The 20,511-nt window shown below is 31.6% G+C and overlaps 2 protein-coding genes across 3 annotated transcripts in view; one reads left to right on the forward strand and one right to left on the reverse strand.

Moving 5' to 3' along the window:
- LOC129224925 (gelsolin, cytoplasmic-like) overlaps positions 1 to 3,613 on the forward strand; it is a 48,185-nt gene extending 44,572 nt beyond the window's left edge. The window contains exons 18-19 of one of the 2 annotated variants that reach the window (XM_054859481.1): positions 1,270 to 1,415; positions 2,689 to 3,613. In XM_054859481.1, coding sequence (XP_054715456.1) covers positions 1,270 to 1,404 — 135 coding nt within the window. In that variant the 3' untranslated portion in view covers positions 1,405 to 1,415; positions 2,689 to 3,613. The remainder of the gene's footprint in view (positions 1 to 1,269; positions 1,416 to 2,688) is intronic. The other variant, XM_054859475.1, reaches the window with a different exon arrangement.
- A 3,414-nt stretch (positions 3,614 to 7,027) lies between these two features.
- LOC129224939 (WASH complex subunit 5-like) overlaps positions 7,028 to 20,511 on the reverse strand; it is a 39,481-nt gene continuing 25,997 nt past the window's right edge. Inside the window, 15 exon segments of the mRNA XM_054859490.1 lie at positions 7,028 to 7,160; positions 7,239 to 7,329; positions 9,238 to 9,391; positions 10,830 to 10,926; positions 12,108 to 12,237; positions 12,333 to 12,436; positions 12,525 to 12,601; positions 13,233 to 13,407; positions 14,693 to 14,783; positions 14,943 to 14,998; positions 15,000 to 15,071; positions 15,766 to 15,945; positions 17,956 to 18,138; positions 20,259 to 20,378; positions 20,380 to 20,511. Coding sequence (XP_054715465.1) covers positions 7,107 to 7,160; positions 7,239 to 7,329; positions 9,238 to 9,391; positions 10,830 to 10,926; positions 12,108 to 12,237; positions 12,333 to 12,436; positions 12,525 to 12,601; positions 13,233 to 13,407; positions 14,693 to 14,783; positions 14,943 to 14,998; positions 15,000 to 15,071; positions 15,766 to 15,945; positions 17,956 to 18,138; positions 20,259 to 20,378; positions 20,380 to 20,511 — 1,716 coding nt within the window. The 3' untranslated portion in view covers positions 7,028 to 7,106.

A 20,511-nucleotide genomic window follows, 5' to 3' on the forward strand; every position in this document is an offset into this window, starting at 1 on the left:
ACGTGCCCTATTCCCCACACATTGAGAAGTAGTGAATGAACCAAATAATTTTTCCAAATGTCTTCCTTTAGTACCCAATTCCAAAACTTTCCTACCAAATTCAGAAAGAAAGCTCATAACTTGCGGATATTGCGCCCACAAGAGGGGCACCGAAGTGCCCCACTGCACACAGGTTGAGAACTGGTGAATGAGACAAATAAATTCCAACTATCTTTCGTTCTTTCTTTTTGGTATTTAAATATTCGTCCAGGGACGCTTTCGGCGCCCCCTTCCTACTGGCGCCCCTGATTTTCCCAGGGGGGGGCAATTGCCCCCATTGCCCCCTCCCCTTTGGATCCGCGGCTGTGTACAATAACCTCTTATACAATAACAATTAATAGTTGAATTATTAATTATAAAACAATGAAACAGAAGGATTATAAAAAACAATTTGCTTAAGTTTTAATGGGAAAACTGAGGTTGATCCGCCTTTTTTACAAGAGCAGGAGTGTCAACATCGATGTTTGTCGTTGTCAGCAGAAGAAGGTCTAACAATGAACTGTCAGAGAGAGAGAGAGCTCCTGTGACGATTCTCGATAAAGTTTATCGTCGAAAAAGCACTTCGCATAAATATGTGCTCCCAACGACAAAGTGACGAGAGCAAATTCTCAATTTCTTTTTCGAAATGAAAAAAGGCCGTAGAGTCAGTGGGGGGGGGGGGGGGGTCTTTATTTGTAACCGATTCCTGGCAGGTTTTTCTTATCTGAAATGTTTCAATCTTCCCTCCCTGTCTCCCCCCCCCCCGCCAACGCTAGGCAATACTATCTCTAGGAATTCGCTTGAGCTCTAGCGTGCAGGGTAGGACTGCTTGACCTTGACCTGTAGATGTCCTGTACTTTTTTCTCCCATTACAATGAAAGGAGTAAAAGAGCGATTAAGAGGTAACTTTGGGGACTCCGGCTTGATCAAGAATGGTAGTCTCGGATGCTTCTTGATAGCATAAAATGTCAAAAAAAAGTAATATGCTGAATAAGAAGTTGGCGGGCCGCACAATATTTGTTGGCGGGACACGTGCGGCCCGCGGGCCGCCAGTTGGACAACCCTGCTATAGATACATATTATCTCTTATTTTATGAGGTTAATATATTAATTTTAAATTTTAATGATTAATTTTTATGAATGTCTCACTAATTTTGCAGAATAGTAATTATTTACTCACTACTTTGTTTATGCTTTGTAAATTATTTTTAAATTTATTTATGCAGTTAAGTTTGTATACATTTTTTCCAGGTGTATATCAATTCTGACCCAACTGATCGAGATATCGATAATACATTAATTGTTAAAATTAAACAATATGAAGAGCCTGAAGCTTTCAAATCATATTTTAGTGATTGGAATGAAAATCTATGGGACGTAAGTTAAGGATCAAATCTGTAAGTCTTTCTTTTCTTTCTCTATGTATGCAAGTACAAGGCGCAGGAATTTAAGGACTTAATAAAAAAAAAAAAAAAAGCAGTGAAATTTTAAAGGTTAAATAATAAGTAATATTAAAATATGTATTCATTTATTTCTATATTTCAAAGAGATTTTGAAAAATCTGGTATGAATTACATGCATTATAAAACAATAGGTAACATAAAAAATAATAAAAAAATCCATCACCTTAAATTCTGTGTTGCTACTTTGGACAGAAAACAATAATTTTTTTTATAACTTCTTTTCAAATTTAGGCTATCCTTAGTGAAAGAAAAGATTATTGGGAACTTTTAAGAATAAAAATGGCATTTTATGAAGCTATAATAATTTTTAAGTGCAGTAACCTTTCTTTTATGTGGGGGTTACATTCTGCAAAAATTAAGACTTAATAGTGGTGTTAAAATAGGGGTTAGATTCCATACATAAAAAAATTATTTTAGTGATAAATAAACATGTAATAAGTTTAATGTGTACTTATTCCAATATGTATGCACTGTCTCAAAATTTTCAATGTGAAAGTTTTAGGTTGTGTGTCATCGCTTATCGATCGTCTTTGTCCTTTTTGTAACTAATAAAAGCTATTCTTCCATTAAGCTCTGAATTGTGTGAGTTTAATTACATCTGAGAAGAGTTCTGGAACCAATCACAAAAAATGTCTTCAGCAGTCCGAGCTTTCTTATCAATTAGCGACCCAAATGCAGTCAATCGCATGTTATCTGCAATCATATGAGTTGGAAATTTGAAAGCGGTGAAAATTTTATTTTTTTGTAATGCCTCATCCGCATAAAAACAAAACTCATTCGAGTGAAACAAACTGCAGATATCAAATCCTCAAACGTGTATAATCAAATCCGCGTAAAATAAACCCGTCTAAAATGAGACTCTACTGTACTATGACATTATATGTAATTCATAGGTAAATGAAACTTAAAGGATTTGAGTTGTTTTCCCAAGTTTTATTATATTTGTTTATGAATAAAACTTAAGTGCATTTTTTATTTGTTTGTTGGTTATACATGCAATTTTATGGCAACATTCCCAAAAAGAAAATTGTTTATAAAAAAATTAAATTACGAATAATATATACTCTTAAAATTATAACAAAACATCCAAATTAGATCATTTTTACTTGTTCACATCTAATTTTCCACTTTCTGCATCACTAACCATTTCTTAAATCATTGAAATATTTTTAAATTATGTTTTCTTATGTGATTTTATTTTTTACAGGAACTTTCATCCCTGCTTTTAAAGAATTAAAGTGCTCTTAATATATCCTCTGCATATTCTTCAGGAAAAAAGTTTACAGCTCCTGCTTAGTATTAAAATTAAACATAAATTAGTGTTTTTATCAATCATCATTTATACTTAAAAGAGGAAGTTTTTATTGGATTTTTATTCTAGTCACTTAAATTACATGTATACATATGCTTGATGATAACTAGTTATGTACGAAAAGAAAAGAAAAAAAAAATCATGAAGAGTGCGACATTTTCAAAAGAAAAAAAGAGAGAGAGAGAACTTTAATGTATATTTTAAATTATTTTTACAACAAAATGTGCATTTTATTAAAAACAAAACAGATTTTAAATTCGTTTTAAATTTTTTTTCAATGAGAGTTATTCTGGAAAGATTTTATATTTGGCCCACAAACAAGATATAGTATTTTTATGTTGCTAAATTAAATTAATTACATCGTCTTTGTATTGGAGAAAATATTCTATAAAGAAAAGTAAAGAAAAAACTTCACTAGTTTAGCGATATAAGTAATGCAATTTAGCAGTTAAAGTACTCAATATATTATGTAAATATATGAACTTAAAACTAATTTTTGTGAAGTAAATAAAAATATTTCTTCATGTGATTCCTTTCGAGCTGATCAAATTTTACTGGTTATATTTTATGGTTCAGAATTATACTTTTCCTGTGATAATTCGTAAGCTAAACACATTTTTATTGATGACTCAATGAATCAGTATTATGCAGTATAATTAATTTTACCAATTAAAAAATTTTCTACTTAATTTTGCTATTACTTTTTGTGTGTTTTAATATTCTTTTATGCTATCAAAGTGATAAACGAAACTGTACAAGTTATGCTATCTTTTGTATAAAATCTTTGTTGCTGACTTTTATGCTTGATAATAAATTTTACTATTTTAAGAATACAAAAACTCTTGATTCATATTTTTATTTTGCTAAATCTTTAAAATAGTCTTGTTTTTAAATTATGAATTAAATGAAATGTATGCACACAATACAGAGGGTGGGGGATGAAGAATTCAGAATGAAAAAGAAATGAAATCTGAAAATTAAAAATTTTTATTGAAAAGAAAGCGCATAAAGTAGTGCAAAGTGTCAGACAGTTTGACAGTTTTAATCACAATAATAAACCTGTTTCACAAAATGTTTATATCATAAGGATAAAACTGACCTAGGTTGTAAAACCCTGAAAAGTTCCACATGCAAGTAATTTTAGCAGACAACAGGTGCCTAGTCAAAAGAGTAAAAAAACTGTTACTCCCTTCCCTTTTTCAAAATTAAGTTTTTTTTATTCATATCCTGCAACTAATGGAAATAAACTTCTCACAGTAATTTTCCTGAAACAGATGCATTCTAATCAGCAACTGCAAAAGAGTAACCAGTAACGATGCATCTATACTGCATTGTTAAAAATATTAAGTTATGTCTTGAAGAACCTCGTTAGTCCGTTAAATTATAGCAGGCAAATAATTCAAAAAAAATTTCTTACTGGGAAAGGATTTTTCGCATTATAAGGGGCATCATCTGTTTCAGAAACATTTGTAATTGAACTAGAACTGCTACAAAATAGCTTGTGTATTGTAGATACAATAATGTGCAATTAAATTTTTTTTTTTTGGCTAAATGGAACAATACTGAAGAAAGTAGAAAACTTTTAAAAGAATCTTCTGCTGTAATAAAACTTTAAAATACAGTGGTGGACAAAATTATAGACTCAATTTTTTTTTAATTTTGTTTCAATTACAACATGACTCAGTTTAAATTATTTTCATTGAAGTAAAGATGAATAGTTGAAGAAATAGTTCTAAAATTAGTAAATCTTATCAGTTAAATTAAAAAATTCATAAAATTAGAAAATTTGCAAATTTAATATTCTATCATTACGTGAAACCTGGACAAAAATATAAACTCAAAGGTAAAAAATCCAGAATTACGAGAAAGTTTTGTTTGAAAATGTTAATTTAACACCATAGAATGAATAAATGTTGCCATCAGTGATTTGTAAAAGTTTGGTTTTTGGAAATTTATGAGAAACATATAAATGCACTGCTTGACAAAATTATAAACTCATTTTTTTTTTCATTTTTTCAATCATAATTTAACTCAGTTTAAAAAAATTTTGTTCCAGTAAAGATAAATAACTCTTTTAGCATAGTAAAGCAGGATTGGCATTTCTTAATGGAAGATAGAACGCTGAAGATTACCAATTAATACTGGAAGATCATCTCTTACCTTTTGCTCATCTGATTCCTGGAGGTAACTGGTCATTTTAGCAAGATAACGCGAGTGTACACACAGCGAAAAGTACAAAAGAATGGTTCAAGCGCTGGGGTATCAAAGGAATCAAATGGCCAGCTCATAGTCCGGATCTTAATCCGATCGAAAATCTTTGGGGGACCACGGTTCGCAAAGTTTATCATGATCAGCACCAGTACCAAACCACAGGGGAATTAAAAAGGGCAATACTTTCAGCATGCAACCATATGTCACTGCAGCTGTTGGAAACTCTTGTAAAATCTACATGCCCAGCCGCATATTCGAGGTAATTCAGAAAACGGGGGGCCCAACTCGTTTTTAAAACTTTGTAGTTTGCACTAATGGCTAGATTTAATGCAGTGTTAATTTTTAAAACGTTTCAAATATTGATTTTTTTTTTCAATTTATCCATGTTAATAGAAAAATTACATTTTCATAAATCTATGCTTTTGTTTTACTGAAGTAATTGCAAAAGTAACTTAATTAGATTCGAAAAAAAAAATAAAATTTTTCAGCTTATAATTGTGTTTATGCAGTATTGTATGTTTTTAATTTTCAAATTCAGCATTGGTTCATTTTTGGTTATTAAGTGATTAAATATTTGAAGAAAATTCTACCAACCTTCAGAGTTTCTTACTTTTGAGTTGATACTTTTGTCCAGGTTTCATGCATTATAAAGATATTAAAGTTGAGATTTTTTAATTAAATTATTTATTTTATAAAGTTAATGAGTTATACTGAATTTAGGACTATTTAGTCAGTTATTTATCTTTACTGGAACAAAAAGTTTTTTAACCGAGTTAAATTATGATTGAAAAAATGAAAAAAAAATGAGTTTATAATTTTGTCCAGCGGTGCATTTATGTTTCTCATTAATTTCCAAAAACAAATATTTTAGCAATTACTGATGGCAACATTTATTCATTCTATGGCGTTAAATTAACATTTTGGAACGAAACTTTCTTATATTCCTGTATTTTTTACCTCTGAGTTTATACTTTTGTCCAGGTTTCACGTAATGATAAAATAATAAATTTGCAAATTATCTAATTTTATGATTTTTTTAATTTAATTGATAAGATGTACTAATTTTAGAACTATTTCATCAACTATTCATCTTTATTTCAACGAAAATAATTTAAACTGCGTCATGTTGTAATCGAAACAAAAGAAAAAAAACTGAGTCTATACTTTTGTCCACCAGTGTATAGTATGATATTTGAGTGCATTTTGCTTACTTTTAAGCAATTCAATATTGTAAAATGTGACATACCTTTTCTGTTTGCTTTACATGGTAGTAAAAAACACATGACTTTATTGCTCATCACACCAGAAATTTGATGGAAGAAGCTTACGATAATTTGTTAATTACTCATTATTACGATTTGATGTGATTCTGAATATTTGCTACTTAGTTTGTTAAGTAATATTTTACATGGAATTGGAAATTCTGGGCAAATTTCATCAATAGGCGAGATTATTTTCACCAAAAGGCCTGTTTAGAGTTAATGCAGACGATTTTTTAAAACTTAGAACGTTTCTGAAAACTAGAATCATCTCATTTATGTTCTGTCATCTTCCTCTCAAACCAAATTTTCTTTAAAAGGATTTCTTAAGTAATATGCTTAGAAAAGTTCTAGCGTTGCACTAGTGTTCAAAATGTACCGCTTTATTTTAAAAACCAACAATTTCAAAACCTGCACTGGGGGCTTTGATTCGGGGAAAATCTAATTTACCACTAAAAAAGATTAACAAATATTGAAATCTGTCCTGAATGGGAGCACTCCTTGAAAACAATTTGCACGAGGTTCCAAGTTTTGTAATCAGTAGCAATCCTAATCTGCTTTCTAATGACATAATGTTCTAAGACCAATTTGTTCCTTCCTTGTTCAAATATAGCTTGGTTGAAATATACTTGGAGGTACATGAAACAGCCTTTCAGAAACACAATAGAAACATACAAAAATAATTTCATATTTTATTGATTTTGAGATAACATTCAAATAAAAATATCTTACAAAATCTGAACGAATTAAGTATTGCAAAATTTTACAAATTTGACATAATGATGTTAACAATAATTTGTAGCACTAAAATGTTCAATATGGATGGATCTGTTGTGTAGAAATTTACTGACTTCTAATACCATCAACAAGTAATGGAGGTATATGATTTGTAATTGCCTGCAAAAAACAGTTTAATAATGAATGAAAATGGTTGCATTTGGGAAAAAAAATAAGAATGTTTATCAACAAACATACCTTTCTGGGTAACTTCCCATATTCTATAAATTCTTCTAGGTACACCATAGAGTTAATAACCTCTGCTGGAATGTCATTCTTATTGTTTTCACTAAAGCAAATAGAGAATTATACTAATTAATAAACAATATTAATGTGATAATTATTTGATTCAGATACTTAATCCAGAGCTGCTGGAATGTCATTCTTATTGTTTTCACTAAAGCAAATAGAGAATTATACTAATTAATAAACAATATTAATGTCATAATTATTTGATTCAGATACTTAACTCCAGAGCAGAATAATTTGCACTCTATTACATCCACTTATGGAATCTTTTTCTGTACATTAGGTTATTTTCAGATAAACTTGGATATCAAATGGTTAGTAAGTTATTTATTTCCATGTAATCTAGTCTAGAGCATAGGTGGCCAGCATATTAAGCAGAGGCAAATTTCAGAAATGATATTTCCCGTGGGGTTACATTTTTTTAAATTAAAAAACTTTCATATCAAAACTTGTAACAACTACATAACTGACAATCACACATATTTATTAAATAATTTAAATTATTTTATTTCATTATGACATTAATCTCGACTGAGGTTGTCACTACATGCAAACAATTTTCTAAATGAACATCAATAATTTGATGGCTCCCTTAAGAGGTTTTTCGCCTCCTGCTCATGTGATTCCTATTCTGGGCTGATGAGTGCTAAAAAGCATGAAACTGCAGTCCTCGGATGGAATAACTGAGCTGGTGGTGTATTTTAAGTATTTCTGCCTTAGCCCTGGCTTAAGGCGGTAACTTACTACAAAATACCATGCTTTGCCATCAATCTTTGAGTTGAACCGCACCATTGCTGCGGTCGCTCATCTGGTTTGCTAATTCTGCATTAGCTACCAGTTTGTTTGGCTCTCTTGGCTCCCTTAAGAGATTTTTCGCCTCCAGCTCATGTGATTCCTATTCCAGGCTGATGAGTGCTAAAAAGCACGAAACTGCGGTCCTCGGATGGAATAACTGAGCTGGTGGTGTATTTTAAGTATCAATAATTTGCGTTCTTAGTTTGATGTGCTTCAAGAGACTAAAAAGCTGTGCACATGGCATAAGTCCTTCAAAGTAACAATTTCACTGATGCAGCATGTTTGTAAAACTGAGGGCAATGTCGCATCGATGGGGGGGGGGGGGGGGGGTCAACCACCAGAGAGTTTTTTTTTTTGTTTTAACAAATATTGATAGTCCTAATACGGCAAATTATATACTTAAAAGAAGTTTCATGAACAATTCCACAAAGAAATTTATGGCTCTAAAAGTAACTAAAGGTATTTATCTTTGTCCAAATATGTTTTATATAAATTTGTCAAAGCAACTTGAAGGAGTTTCTTTTTTAGCTGCACATCACAACTCAATTCAATGATCTAATTGTAATCTTCCTAGCAATACATTCACTTGTACAGTGAGTGATGTTGCAAATGCACAAAAAAGCATATGATTTTTTTAAAAATGATTTGGTTGATAATTTTGCAAGTTATGCAAGCTCTGTGGGTGACTATTAGTGGGCCACTGTGCCATGGTTTGGCTACCAGAGATCTAAAATATTCTTTGAATCGGTAATTTTGCAAACATCCTTTGTTTACCCTAAAAGGCCATTACAACAAGATATTCTTCATTCCTACAGCAACAACTGAAACTTTTTCCTTAAAATCAACAATGCTTAATGTTTTAATTAAACGTTTTCAACATATTTTTACAATTTTTTCATACTGTACAATATTACTGTGTAATTAGGTATCACATGTTTAAAGTAAAAAAAACGTGGCAAGAAAAATCATTATAACTAGTACAGCTTAAAAGTTTTTTAGCTAAAATTAGGATTATTTTTTGGCCACAAATGATAATGATGTAATTGTAACCTTTAAATAGTCATAGCTTAAAAGAGAACTACAAAGAAAAAATAAACAGAACATAGGTAAGGGATAAAACCAGAATTTTGAGAAGAGATTATTTGTTGTTTACCGTGCATTTTCCACAACTGATCTGATGTATTGACCCATGTATGCCAAAAAATTATTTTTGTGATCCTGGTGAAACTGGTGTAGAAATGTTAAAGTTCCAATGACAAAAGGAAGTCCATCTATACCATCTGTGATCTTCCGAGACATTAAGGCATCTAAAGAAATAAGCAAAAAAATAAAATGTATTTTTTAAAGACATCTAAATTTCCTAAAGTATCCGAAATGACATGTCAAACAAGAAATTCTTTCATTTTGTTAACCCGTTCGCACCCAGCGTCACGCGGACGCTACGCAACGATTCCTCTCCTATCAGCCCAGCGTCACTTATCCGCTACGCGCTCTGATCGACGCTGTAGTCCCAGCGTCACGTATATGCTTTCTCGAAATGGAACGATTGAATTGAATATTTAAATGATACTAGATGGCGCTAAATGGCTATAACTTTGATCATATTCGAGTCACATGGTATTTGACCTTCATGTACACGCTTTAGTTTCTTATTTGGGCCTCTCAATGGGATAGATTTTTTTTTTATGTAAACAACAGTGAATCACTGCTCTGCGCATATGATTTATGAGGTCTCAATTGCTCTTGCTTATATCTTTGCTTCTCTTTTTTTTACGAGTAATTGAAAGAGATATACATCTAGCTGAATAAATTATGGGGGAGGGAAGGAAGGTTAAAATATTTTTGCTTATGTGTTCCAGACTTTTGGGATTCCCCATTCAATGAGAGTACAGGAATGAGTTCAAGAGGTCTGAAGTTTATGATTATTTTTGAATCCTTTCTGATATTGTTCTTCTGTATTTATTCTTTTTCATTTGGGGATGGGAAACTGCAATAAAAATGATTAGCGAAGTGAGTGAAAGGGAATGTTTTCGAGTGAATTATGAAGCAGTTTTGAAACTTGTCGCGTGGGAAATATAACTAGTTTAAATTCGTTGACCTAAGTTGTTTTAATCAAAATTACATAAGGAACATATTTTTTTGCTACATTTCCTTTTCTTTGATTCCACACTCACGATGTCAAACTCTAACTTTGTTTTTGTGCACATATCATTTAATTTTGTGCACATGGTTAAAGTTTTAGTATTCTACTTATTTCGTTCCTTCTAATAATGTAATAGTCTTTATATTAGTAATTAGTAATCAGTAGTACATTGTTTAAACAAAATTAAAATTTCAAGCCATTATTTTGAGATGCTGATTTTATATGAATATTTTTGTTCAGTTAGGCTTAACTGCTGTAAATGCTCGGGCCGATGGCGGCGTTCCATTTCACAACGTTCGGTCCCGTAGCTGCGCTTCGTTTTCCGAGCACTGGTCCTCAAGGGGTTAACAGAATACCCAAGATAATTGTGTTGTTAAAAGGCAAATTACGCTCATATATTAATGCAGTTTAGAGTAAAACATCTCTTGAAATTTCATAAATATCAAAATAGCATAAAATAGTTTTCTTTCTTTACAGACACAATTCAATTATTTGAATATTTTTGAAATTTTACTTGTAGTTACTACTAGAATATGCATTTTTAAAAAAAAATAAGCAATATATTTTCAGCATAATCTTTTAATATACATAAATTAAAATACCTATGCTTTTTTCATAAGTTAGTTTAGCTATTTGAGAAGTTGAAAAAAGGAACAAAAACAGTGACAGATGAGGCAACGGTCTTGTAGTAATATAAATCTGAAAAGATAAGTTATTACTGTATCAGTCACAATTTATGTATCTTCAAATGCATATACTAATATCAAAAATACATAATCTAAAAATGTGTATGAACATTTCCAACAGCAAAACAAATCAAAATTTCGGCTTTCTTTTCTTATAGAAACTTTATTTGATAAACATCAAATCTATACATCATTTTTGAAACTTGTTCGAGGATAAACTAAAGATTTTCAAACAAGTAAAAATGCTGTCTTTCCAAAAGTTATAAAATAAATATGCATAAAGAAAAATAGAAATAAATGCATTCAATCTTTCTTTTTAACTTTAAAGGTAAATAAATTTAAAAAAATAAAATATTTACTTTCAAAATATTATCCTTTTATACTTTTCAGCACCTCAGTTCATTTAAATTTGTTGCATAAATATAAACCCTGTTGATGCTAAAATGAAGTTATTTCATTGAAAAGGGTTTTTCAGAAAGTTATAGGGCAAGTGTCTCTTCCAAAATGTATGTACATGTTTAAATGTCTGAACAGATTATAAATTAAGCAAATATAAGTAAGCATATAAATTATTATAATTTTGTTTCACTATAAAGTTACACAACATAAATTGCTTTTAAGCATATTTTAGTAAATGAGTGACACCTTTTGTCAGAAAACTAGAACAATAATTATTCTAGCTTCAAAGTGAGGAATTTTAATGTCAGTTGGAGTTTTTAAATGACATAACTACAAAAAGAAAGAGGTGCTAATTTGGCAAAATTCAATTTTTTAGGGGCGCAGCTTTTTTTTTTTTTTTTTTTGTACATTATATGAGGCAGTGAGAAGCAAAGGATGTAAGTGGGCATTTTCGAGTTTAGAGTAAAACACATTTAAAGATAACATCCTAGGGAGGTTTTAATTGAAATTTTTTCTAAATCATGCTGTATAGCAGCAACTACCAGGGCTACTAACTTACTCTTGCGCCGAAACAGAGGAGAGGTCCACCTAGCATGTGTACTGGTTATCTCCAAATTTTTAATTTTGCCACTTACATCCCTTTGCTTCTCACTGCCTCATATGTATAATTCAAATTTTCATGAACCTAGGTATGATTAATATATTAGCTGGTTACCTTCCTTTTCCTTCAAACTTGAACAAAACTTATCAGTCTTTACTGTTAAAACAGTATCACTGAAATGTAGGACAAATTACCTTTGCAAGAGGGTTACAAATTCCAGACCATTCTAAGTACGAAGAGAGTTCATATAAAAGAGGATTATCTTCTTTAGGATATGGCTTGCTTGGATCTTTATAATGAAGCTCAATATCAGCCAACAAAGCCCTTTGAAGAAATTAATATTTAATTGAAAAAACGTTTCATTTGCATGAAATGGAATACATGATATTATATTTTACAATGAAAAAAAAAGGATTTACTCATTGATTGTTTGTAGAGAATTTGCTAAATGTTTTGAATCAAATTTACATGACGTATTTAATTCATAGGCAATTCTTTTCCTTAGCAATTGCATCTGTCCAACCTTTAAAAACATTAAAAGGGATTAGTTAAAAATGTAATGAATGGAAAAAAAAATGCTCATTATGAATAAAGAAATTAAGAATAATCACCCGCAATAATGCATCTAAAAACATGTTATACTTTCCTGCTTTTGAAAGTGTTGCTCCATAAACACGAGTGGGTTGAGCTGGAAAAGGAACAGAAACAAATTTTGAAAAAAAAAAACAATTTTGAAAAGTTTTTTTAGAAAGACACAAAAAAGGGAAGTATGCAAAAAAAAATTTCGATTGAGGAAGAATGAAGAATTTTTTTGTTAAACCTAAAAAGTTTCTTAAGTATTGATAAAATTACATATTTACTTCATACCAACTAACAATAACTAAGCATTAGAAAAATTGTTAGATTTCTTAAATAATATTTTGATATTATTTTTATACTTTACAAAACTCTTCACTAATTTTTTTACAATGTGCCACAGCATGTAACAATTCTTGAGCCTAAATTACCTTTTCAAATTATGTTCATAATAGTGTTGATTGTAATTGAAATTAGATCTGGTAAGATCTCATACATATTATGTATACAGTAAATTAGCATAGCAGCATTAAAAAATATAAAACATAATTTGGGAAATTTAATCAAAAATATAAAAATTATGATGAAAAACGAAAAATTATTCTAACCATTATTTACTAACTTACAAAATATATGAATTACTGCTATCTTGTTCACATAAATACACTTAACATTTTCAATGACTGCTGACATAATCAAAAAATTGGTTAGAAGCAGTGATTCATACAGAAAAGTTATATTACCAATTAGTTTGTTAATGGGTTGTAAAGTGCTGTGGAGGCTTCTCAGCACATCTTGCCACACTTTGTCCCCAATAATTAGTTTTTCGTAGAAACGTATTAAGCTTTGGAGTTCTGTTACTATCATGAAAGACAATAAGCGATCCAATCCTGTCAAACCAGGCGTTCCCACACTTTTCTAGAAATACATAAAACATAAAATTAATTTCTTCAGTGAAAAAATATGAATCATGCGCCCTCATATGCAAAATTTTAAGAGGGGGGGGGGCTCAGATATTGTCCCCATGGTTTAGCAGGATATTTTCCCCCATAGAAACCGATTTCAGTACAGATTAGAGTTATTAAAATTTGACATTTTTAATAACTTATTCATCAATAACTGGAGAAGAAAAGTTTTCAGATTTTTAAAAGCATAGGAAGTTCTCATTTCTAAGGGATGAGGAGGAGGGGCTTCAGCCCCCACTTGCCTCCCCCCATATGGGCACCTCTGGTATGAATAATTAAAATCAATTCTTAAGCTCTTTTGAGACAGTTAATGCTGCAACATTCAGAAATAATTTTGATTTTTAACTCAAACGCTATAGAGACTATTTCTTTAATCCAGGTACTACTTCCTATTCATACTTTAAAGATAATAAATTTGGCATTGCTGTTGAAAATACAAAATTTCACTTAATTGGCAAAACATACAGCAATGTATTACTTTAGATCAATATATGTTTTGTCAAGCCTGGCTCTAGTAGTTCTGCCGCCCTAGGTGATCTTGACAAGTGCCCCCCCCACCCTCATTGAACTATGATACATAAAATACTATATTAACAAATAAAAAAAAATAGTAAAGAACGTTTACAAAGTTGAAATTACGCAAATTTAGCTGATGACATATTATGAAATGGCACTTTAGATGAGTGAAAATCGGTCTGCATAATTTTCTATTTAGGAGATTAAAAACAATCAAAGCCCACTGAAAGTTTTTTTAGTGAGTACGATAGCTCACCAACATGCCTCAACCACCAATCAAGTACAAGCAAGTGAAACGCAACTTGCTTTAGCTAAAGACTTCAGAGTTTCTCCAAGTATTGTTTGTATACTATAGAATTAGTTTTTGGAAACAGGAAACATTGTGCAAAAAGTTTGACAAGAATGGACACGTGAAACAACATAATCTGAAGATTGGAATTTAATACTAACAGCCATAAGAAATTGCAATACAAATACCCTTAATAATAGCAACTATGCCATTCTAATGATTAGGAAAATCACTTTGTTGAGGCATAATAGATTTAAAAAAAAAAAAAAAGCTGAAAAGAAGCCTGGGTGTTCAGTTCCTGGATTTCATGAGTATCAATTTTCGAGCTTGTTTTTTATTTACTCTATGATGTAGCAACATTATACTCCCCAATGGTCATGACAAAAAGCCTTACGAACAAATAATCAAAAATTAAATTGTTTCTAAAATTTACCTGAATCAGAGAAAATAACTTCAAGCTGGCTATTTCTAAATGTGTCTTGGAATCATACCATGTTGTCATTTGATCAATATATACTGTTGTTCTACAATATAGGGGGAAAAAATGACAAATATACAACAATAAAATTTTTAATTCAAAAGAAAATTTGTCTTTTAAAATGTTTTATTTGAATCAGAACATTCATTTACAAATGAAATGTATTAAAAAGCATTCTAAAGTGCACTTTAAAAGATGGACTTACTTTGGATCAGTTATTCTCAATACTTCACGAGCCAAACGACCAATAAAAATTAACTGATAAATTATCCAGTGGCATAAAACTGGGTATGGGTATAGTTCGTGACTGGTAAATGCTTTGCCAATCTTGGACCTATTAAAGTTGGTGAGAGTTAATAGCTCCCATGACAAATAAATAGTTGCTTACATGATCAACAAAATGTGTGGAAGATTTCACATGACAAAAAATGAATGGGAATATAATTGAAGTATATTTCTCTAAGTATAGGATGACTGGTAAATAAACATTGAAGCACAATTTCATTTTCAAAAATCCATAACATCATTAAAAATTAGCATCTGGCACATGACTTTTAAACCATTTTGGTTGATACATTAAACTGTATCAATTACTGTGATTGCTTTATTAATTAGAAGGATTTTTATGGTTCTGTGCCTGTTCTTTTTTGTCTAAAAAGGGGGGTGGGGATAAAAATACAAAGAGGTGCAGCAACTCAAACTCAGTAAAGGAACATGTATAATCAGTCAAAGAACAAACTTTTGCAGATTGTTTTTTAAAAAATAATTATGTTTATTCACTGGTTGTTCTATTCTATTAGTATATTTTTCATTATTAAAAACCCGTGTTTCAACACATTTAAAATATTACTTTTACTATTTAAGCATAAAGAATCATTTCCTGAAACATTTTCATCAACTGAAAATTCTAGAATATAATACGGATAAAAATCATATGCGAAAAAAACAGAAAAAAATGCTCTTCAAATACTAAACAAACATAAAACTGTTTACGTTACTAAGCTCAATACAGTAAAAATAACCAATACCTTATGTCTAAGAAAGGCATTACATTCTTGTTCCACATTGTAATTAATTATTCTAGACATTTCTTCTTGCCAAATCTTTAAACCATATATGCTGACATAATCTTGAATGTATTCAAAAGATCTTCTGAAACCATCCATTTTCTGACCGATGGCTTCCAGTTTAGGGACTAACTCACTTGCCTACACAAAAATATTCAAAATAAGTTCAGAATTATGAAGAATGATAGGATGAATATTTAAGGACATATTTTGTGTTGAAAATAACAAATGCACTGAACTACTTAACAAATACCGGCCTGAGGTGGCCAGTCGCTGGATTTTCGAGATGCAGAAAGCCATCAGAGCCCATGTTGTATGATTGTGCGGCATGTAAAAGATCTTTTGAGTGTTCGTTTGGCTTAGATTTCCCTCGGCAACATTAAATTCCCAGTGCAATTTCGCACCAAAAGAGAGCCCAGGTGCCTCCATCTGGTGGAAACTGGGCAACCAAATTAACTGTGCCATTGACATCCGTGCCTTAATGGTGGCACATGAAAGACGGATGCCGTATTAGGGGATGACACTAGGTCTGCTAAAAGGCTAAATAGCCTAAAAAATGCAGCCACCATTCGACGAAAAAAAATTAACAAATACCTTCAAAATAACAATATATAACTAACTTCTAGAGTAAACGAGTTATGGCAGTGGTTCGCAAAAGGGCTGACGCGACACACTAGGGGGCTGCAGGGAGAGGCAAGGGATGCTGTAAAGTGTCCATGGTTTCAGTCTGTATATTTGCTAGGGTCACCAGCACCAACTTCATGGTGCTTGGGGGGGGGGGGGGCTCAGCCCCCCCTAATAATTCACATTTGCATGTGTCATTTTTTAAGGGAGTGGTGAGTGCTTTCTGTGAAGACAAGTTTCTTCTTGCTTAACGAGTATCAATGAGAATTGTGATGTTTTTGAGAAAGCTGTAGGTCTTTATGAAACTCTAAATTTTAAGGACTATTTAATATGCTAAAAGATGTTCTCGTCCACCTAGACTCATCTTTCAGGACTTAAGAGAACCGCTTTGCGGTGCGTAAAATATGAAGGGGAATTGTGTTTTAGAACTTCAATTTTGTAGTAATTTTGGGCAATGTTTCAAAAACCCCTCACCCTAACATGACCGAAGGTGGTCTAAAATTGCCCATTTTTGAAACTTCAGTTTCGAAAAATTAACGAAGAAAAATCACTGAATACATTTTTTCCATCAACACTACCTGAAATGTCTAAAATCACGTCAATAAGACTAAAAATTTGCAAAATACCCGGGTGGAAGGCCTCCAAACTCATCCTACTAAAATCACCAAAGATCGTTTAAAATAGATCTTTTGAAACTTCAATTCCAAAAGTTTCCAGAAGGGAGATTCGAACATCATTCTATTTCTAAATGACGTCAAAAATGGCTTACACTTGCATTTTAAAACTTCAATTTGAAAAATTTGATAATGTAGGGTCCCTCAAGGGAGGGGCGACCGCCCCCATCGCCCCTCCCCTGTATCCGCCCTTACCAGTATGACACTCGCCTGCTGTCTCTCACTCATTGCAAAGACCTAAGTATCAATTCAAAAGCAAACGTCAAATAGTTCTCAAACTATATGCTTTTAAAGCGAATTCAGAAGAATAGAAGACTCTTCATCTTGTTCAATAACAAAATAAAGAAGAGACCTTTTCTGAGTAATACCATATTTTTTCATGAATGGTTTCAAGCTTAAAGGAAGGATTTTTTTTTAGGTTTTAATATTTCATTTCGGGAGAGAGAGGAAAAGAGCGATATATCCAAATGAGCAATATATTGAGGCGCGATATAACGATGGGCTACTGTCAAGGGCACCCATATGCAAAATTGTGGGGGGTGGGGGGGGGGGCTCAGATATTTTCTCCACGGTTTAGCTGGGTATTTTCCCTATGGAAATCGATTTCAGGAGAGATTAGAGTAATTAAAATTTGAAATTTTTAATAATTTATTCATTAATGACAGGAGAAGAAATGTTTTCATATTTTTAATAAGAAAAAAGTACTAAAAGTAAGAAAGCTCTAATTTCTAAGGGGAGGCTCGAGACCCCCCCTTTCTCCCCTATATGGGCTCTTATGGCTACTCTACTAAACTCCAAGAAACTGAAAAATGGTATTTAAAGGCAGGCCAAAGTTAACAAAAATGAAACAAACCTTTGCTTTGGGGTTGAAAACCAAACCTTCATGCAAAGCACTTGCTACCTTACGAACGAGCTCTTTACGAATACCATCTTCCAGAAGCTGCTTTGGGTCGATTTGAATTATTCCAACCAATGTGCGCTTCATCATGAGAATACCTTCTGTGAAAACGGATATTGCATGAGTGTACTTGGCAACCTGAAAGAACGTGAATGCATTTAAAATAAAATAAAGTATCAACATTCAAAAAATCAGTAATCCAACGTCAGAAAGCACAAATATTGCAAAATATTGCAGACACGTGTTTCGGTGTTACAAGGAACACCTTTTTCAATGCAAAGAAATGTGAGCTTCTGGATGAAAAGTCATCCGAGAAAAGCCTTTTCTCGGATGACTTTTCATCCAGAAGCTCACATTTCTTTGCATTGAAAAAGGTGTTCCTTGTAACACCGAAACACGTGTCTGCAATATTTTGCAATATTTGTGCTTTCTGACATTGGATTACTGATTTTTTGAATTTTCAGCACAAAGGTATTTATTCGTTATAAAGTATCAACATATCGTTGAAAAAGAGCAACAGTAGGATATCTTAGTGCTATTCCTGGGATTAGATGTCTTAGTGTTGTTGCTGAGGTGAAGACATGCACTTTAAAACTACATACAACAAATAAAATGAAAAAACAATTATTTTATTCAAAGCAAACAGGTTTTAAAAGACTCTATCAAGAATATTAAAATATATAACTATTACAGGACATACAGGAAAAATATTTATATTTAGTAATCAATCACCGTAATATTTAAGGCTACAATGGAATAAGAAAATAATTTTTTTTAATTTTGAAGATATAGTTCTGAAACTTTTATGAATTATAGACCTTTAGAAGAGGAAGTAATATGTAAAGTTTTGTTGAAAAATTCTGAATAGTTTTTAAAATACAGAGGATATTGTATTTGTTAATCGTAAATATTTGAACAACAAAAATTTAAAGAAAACATGGGGAGCAAAATTTCATTAACCACAATATTTTGTTCAAAAAGATGTCAAAAAGGGTCTTTGTTAAAATTTCAAATCTTTCTGAAAAAAGTCGATAAAATTAGGATTTAAGCCTGATTTTTTTTAAACGAAATGGTAGTTTTAAAAATTTGCTCCCAAATGTTTTTCAGTTTGTATCTCATTATCAATCTGAAAAAAAAAACTCAAAGTAATTAAACAAATCCTGATCTTTTGAAAGATATGCATGAATTGAAATTTTACAATTATGAGATATTTTTTTTCATTTAGATGGAACATTCGTTCACACAAATGTATAATATCACACTGACAGAACGACTTATAACTTCTGTAAAAATAGTCCGAATTGGGAAAAAAAATTTTGCTATGAATAATCCACAGTTCAAAGATTAGTTTTACAAAAAAAATTGAAAATCAAAATTTTGGTTGATTTTTCTCATTTTCAAATTCTATTGTAGCCTTAAAAGCAGCACAGCTTTTAATAAGTCAGATGAGACAAAAATTGACTATACTTTCTAATATTTAGATTCACAGCAAAGCAGTTAAAAACTTTGAATATACAATAAAATAGATCAATTTTGAGCACATAAAAGAACTCAGTGGAGCAATAGCCCAAGGGGGCCAAGGTCCATTGCTGCTCATCTCAATCTTCCTGACCAAGGACTCTGGGGTTCTAGGCAGATGTTCCGGTTAGGTGGTCAGCCGAAAGCTAATCTCCCGGGGTTTAGTTCCCCAGCACATTTGGTAATCATTTCATCGACCCACTACAGGGATAAAAGCCTGAGTTGATCTTGCCCGACCCTGGAATCGAGCCCGGGTCTGTGACGGGAAAGCACAAACTGCCACCATTAACCCACTGGGCTTCAGTTTCGAGCATATACAACACAAAAATAATTTTTCATAGTTTGCACTTTTAATATTCATTTGAAAAAAGAACCACAAGTAATTCAAAAAATGATCCAAATTAGAAATATGCTCATTAGCCGATTCAGAGCAATTAAATCATTTAAACAATTTGATTTATGTACTTCTTCAACCAGAGTATATTTAGTTAATTTGAAAGAAATTCAAAGAGTAAAATGAAAAGACAAAAATCATGTCATTTAAAAATTAGTTTAGTTTGTGATTCTTCTTCTTTAAATATCCATACAAGATTACACCTTAAAGTTTTCTTTAATTAGTCATTTTACTTTAGTGCATTCATGTAATCTTTATAAAAAATTATGCTACATTTTCATAGATGAAAATAAATTTAAAGCTTGGGTGACAGATGCTTATATTAGAAGGATACATTAATACACACTTTGTAGCGTTCCTCTAGCTGGGCATAAGCTTTCAGCTGATCTTTCATTAGCCTTGTTGGAACTTCTTTGATCACATTAGTTTGTAAATCAATAATTTGGGCCATAAGCCCAAACATTGTTTTCAGGAATAATATGCAAGACTTTCCTGACATACGACACAAGTTCTCCCGAATAATATTGAGACACAGAGAGCATATCAGGACTTGAAGCTTGATTAATCCGCAGTAGTGGAAGATCTAAAGCTGAAGCTAA

The sequence above is a fragment of the Uloborus diversus genome, chromosome 1, assembly GCF_026930045.1.
Source record: "Uloborus diversus isolate 005 chromosome 1, Udiv.v.3.1, whole genome shotgun sequence".
NCBI classification, from domain to species: Eukaryota; Metazoa; Arthropoda; class Arachnida; order Araneae; family Uloboridae; genus Uloborus; species Uloborus diversus.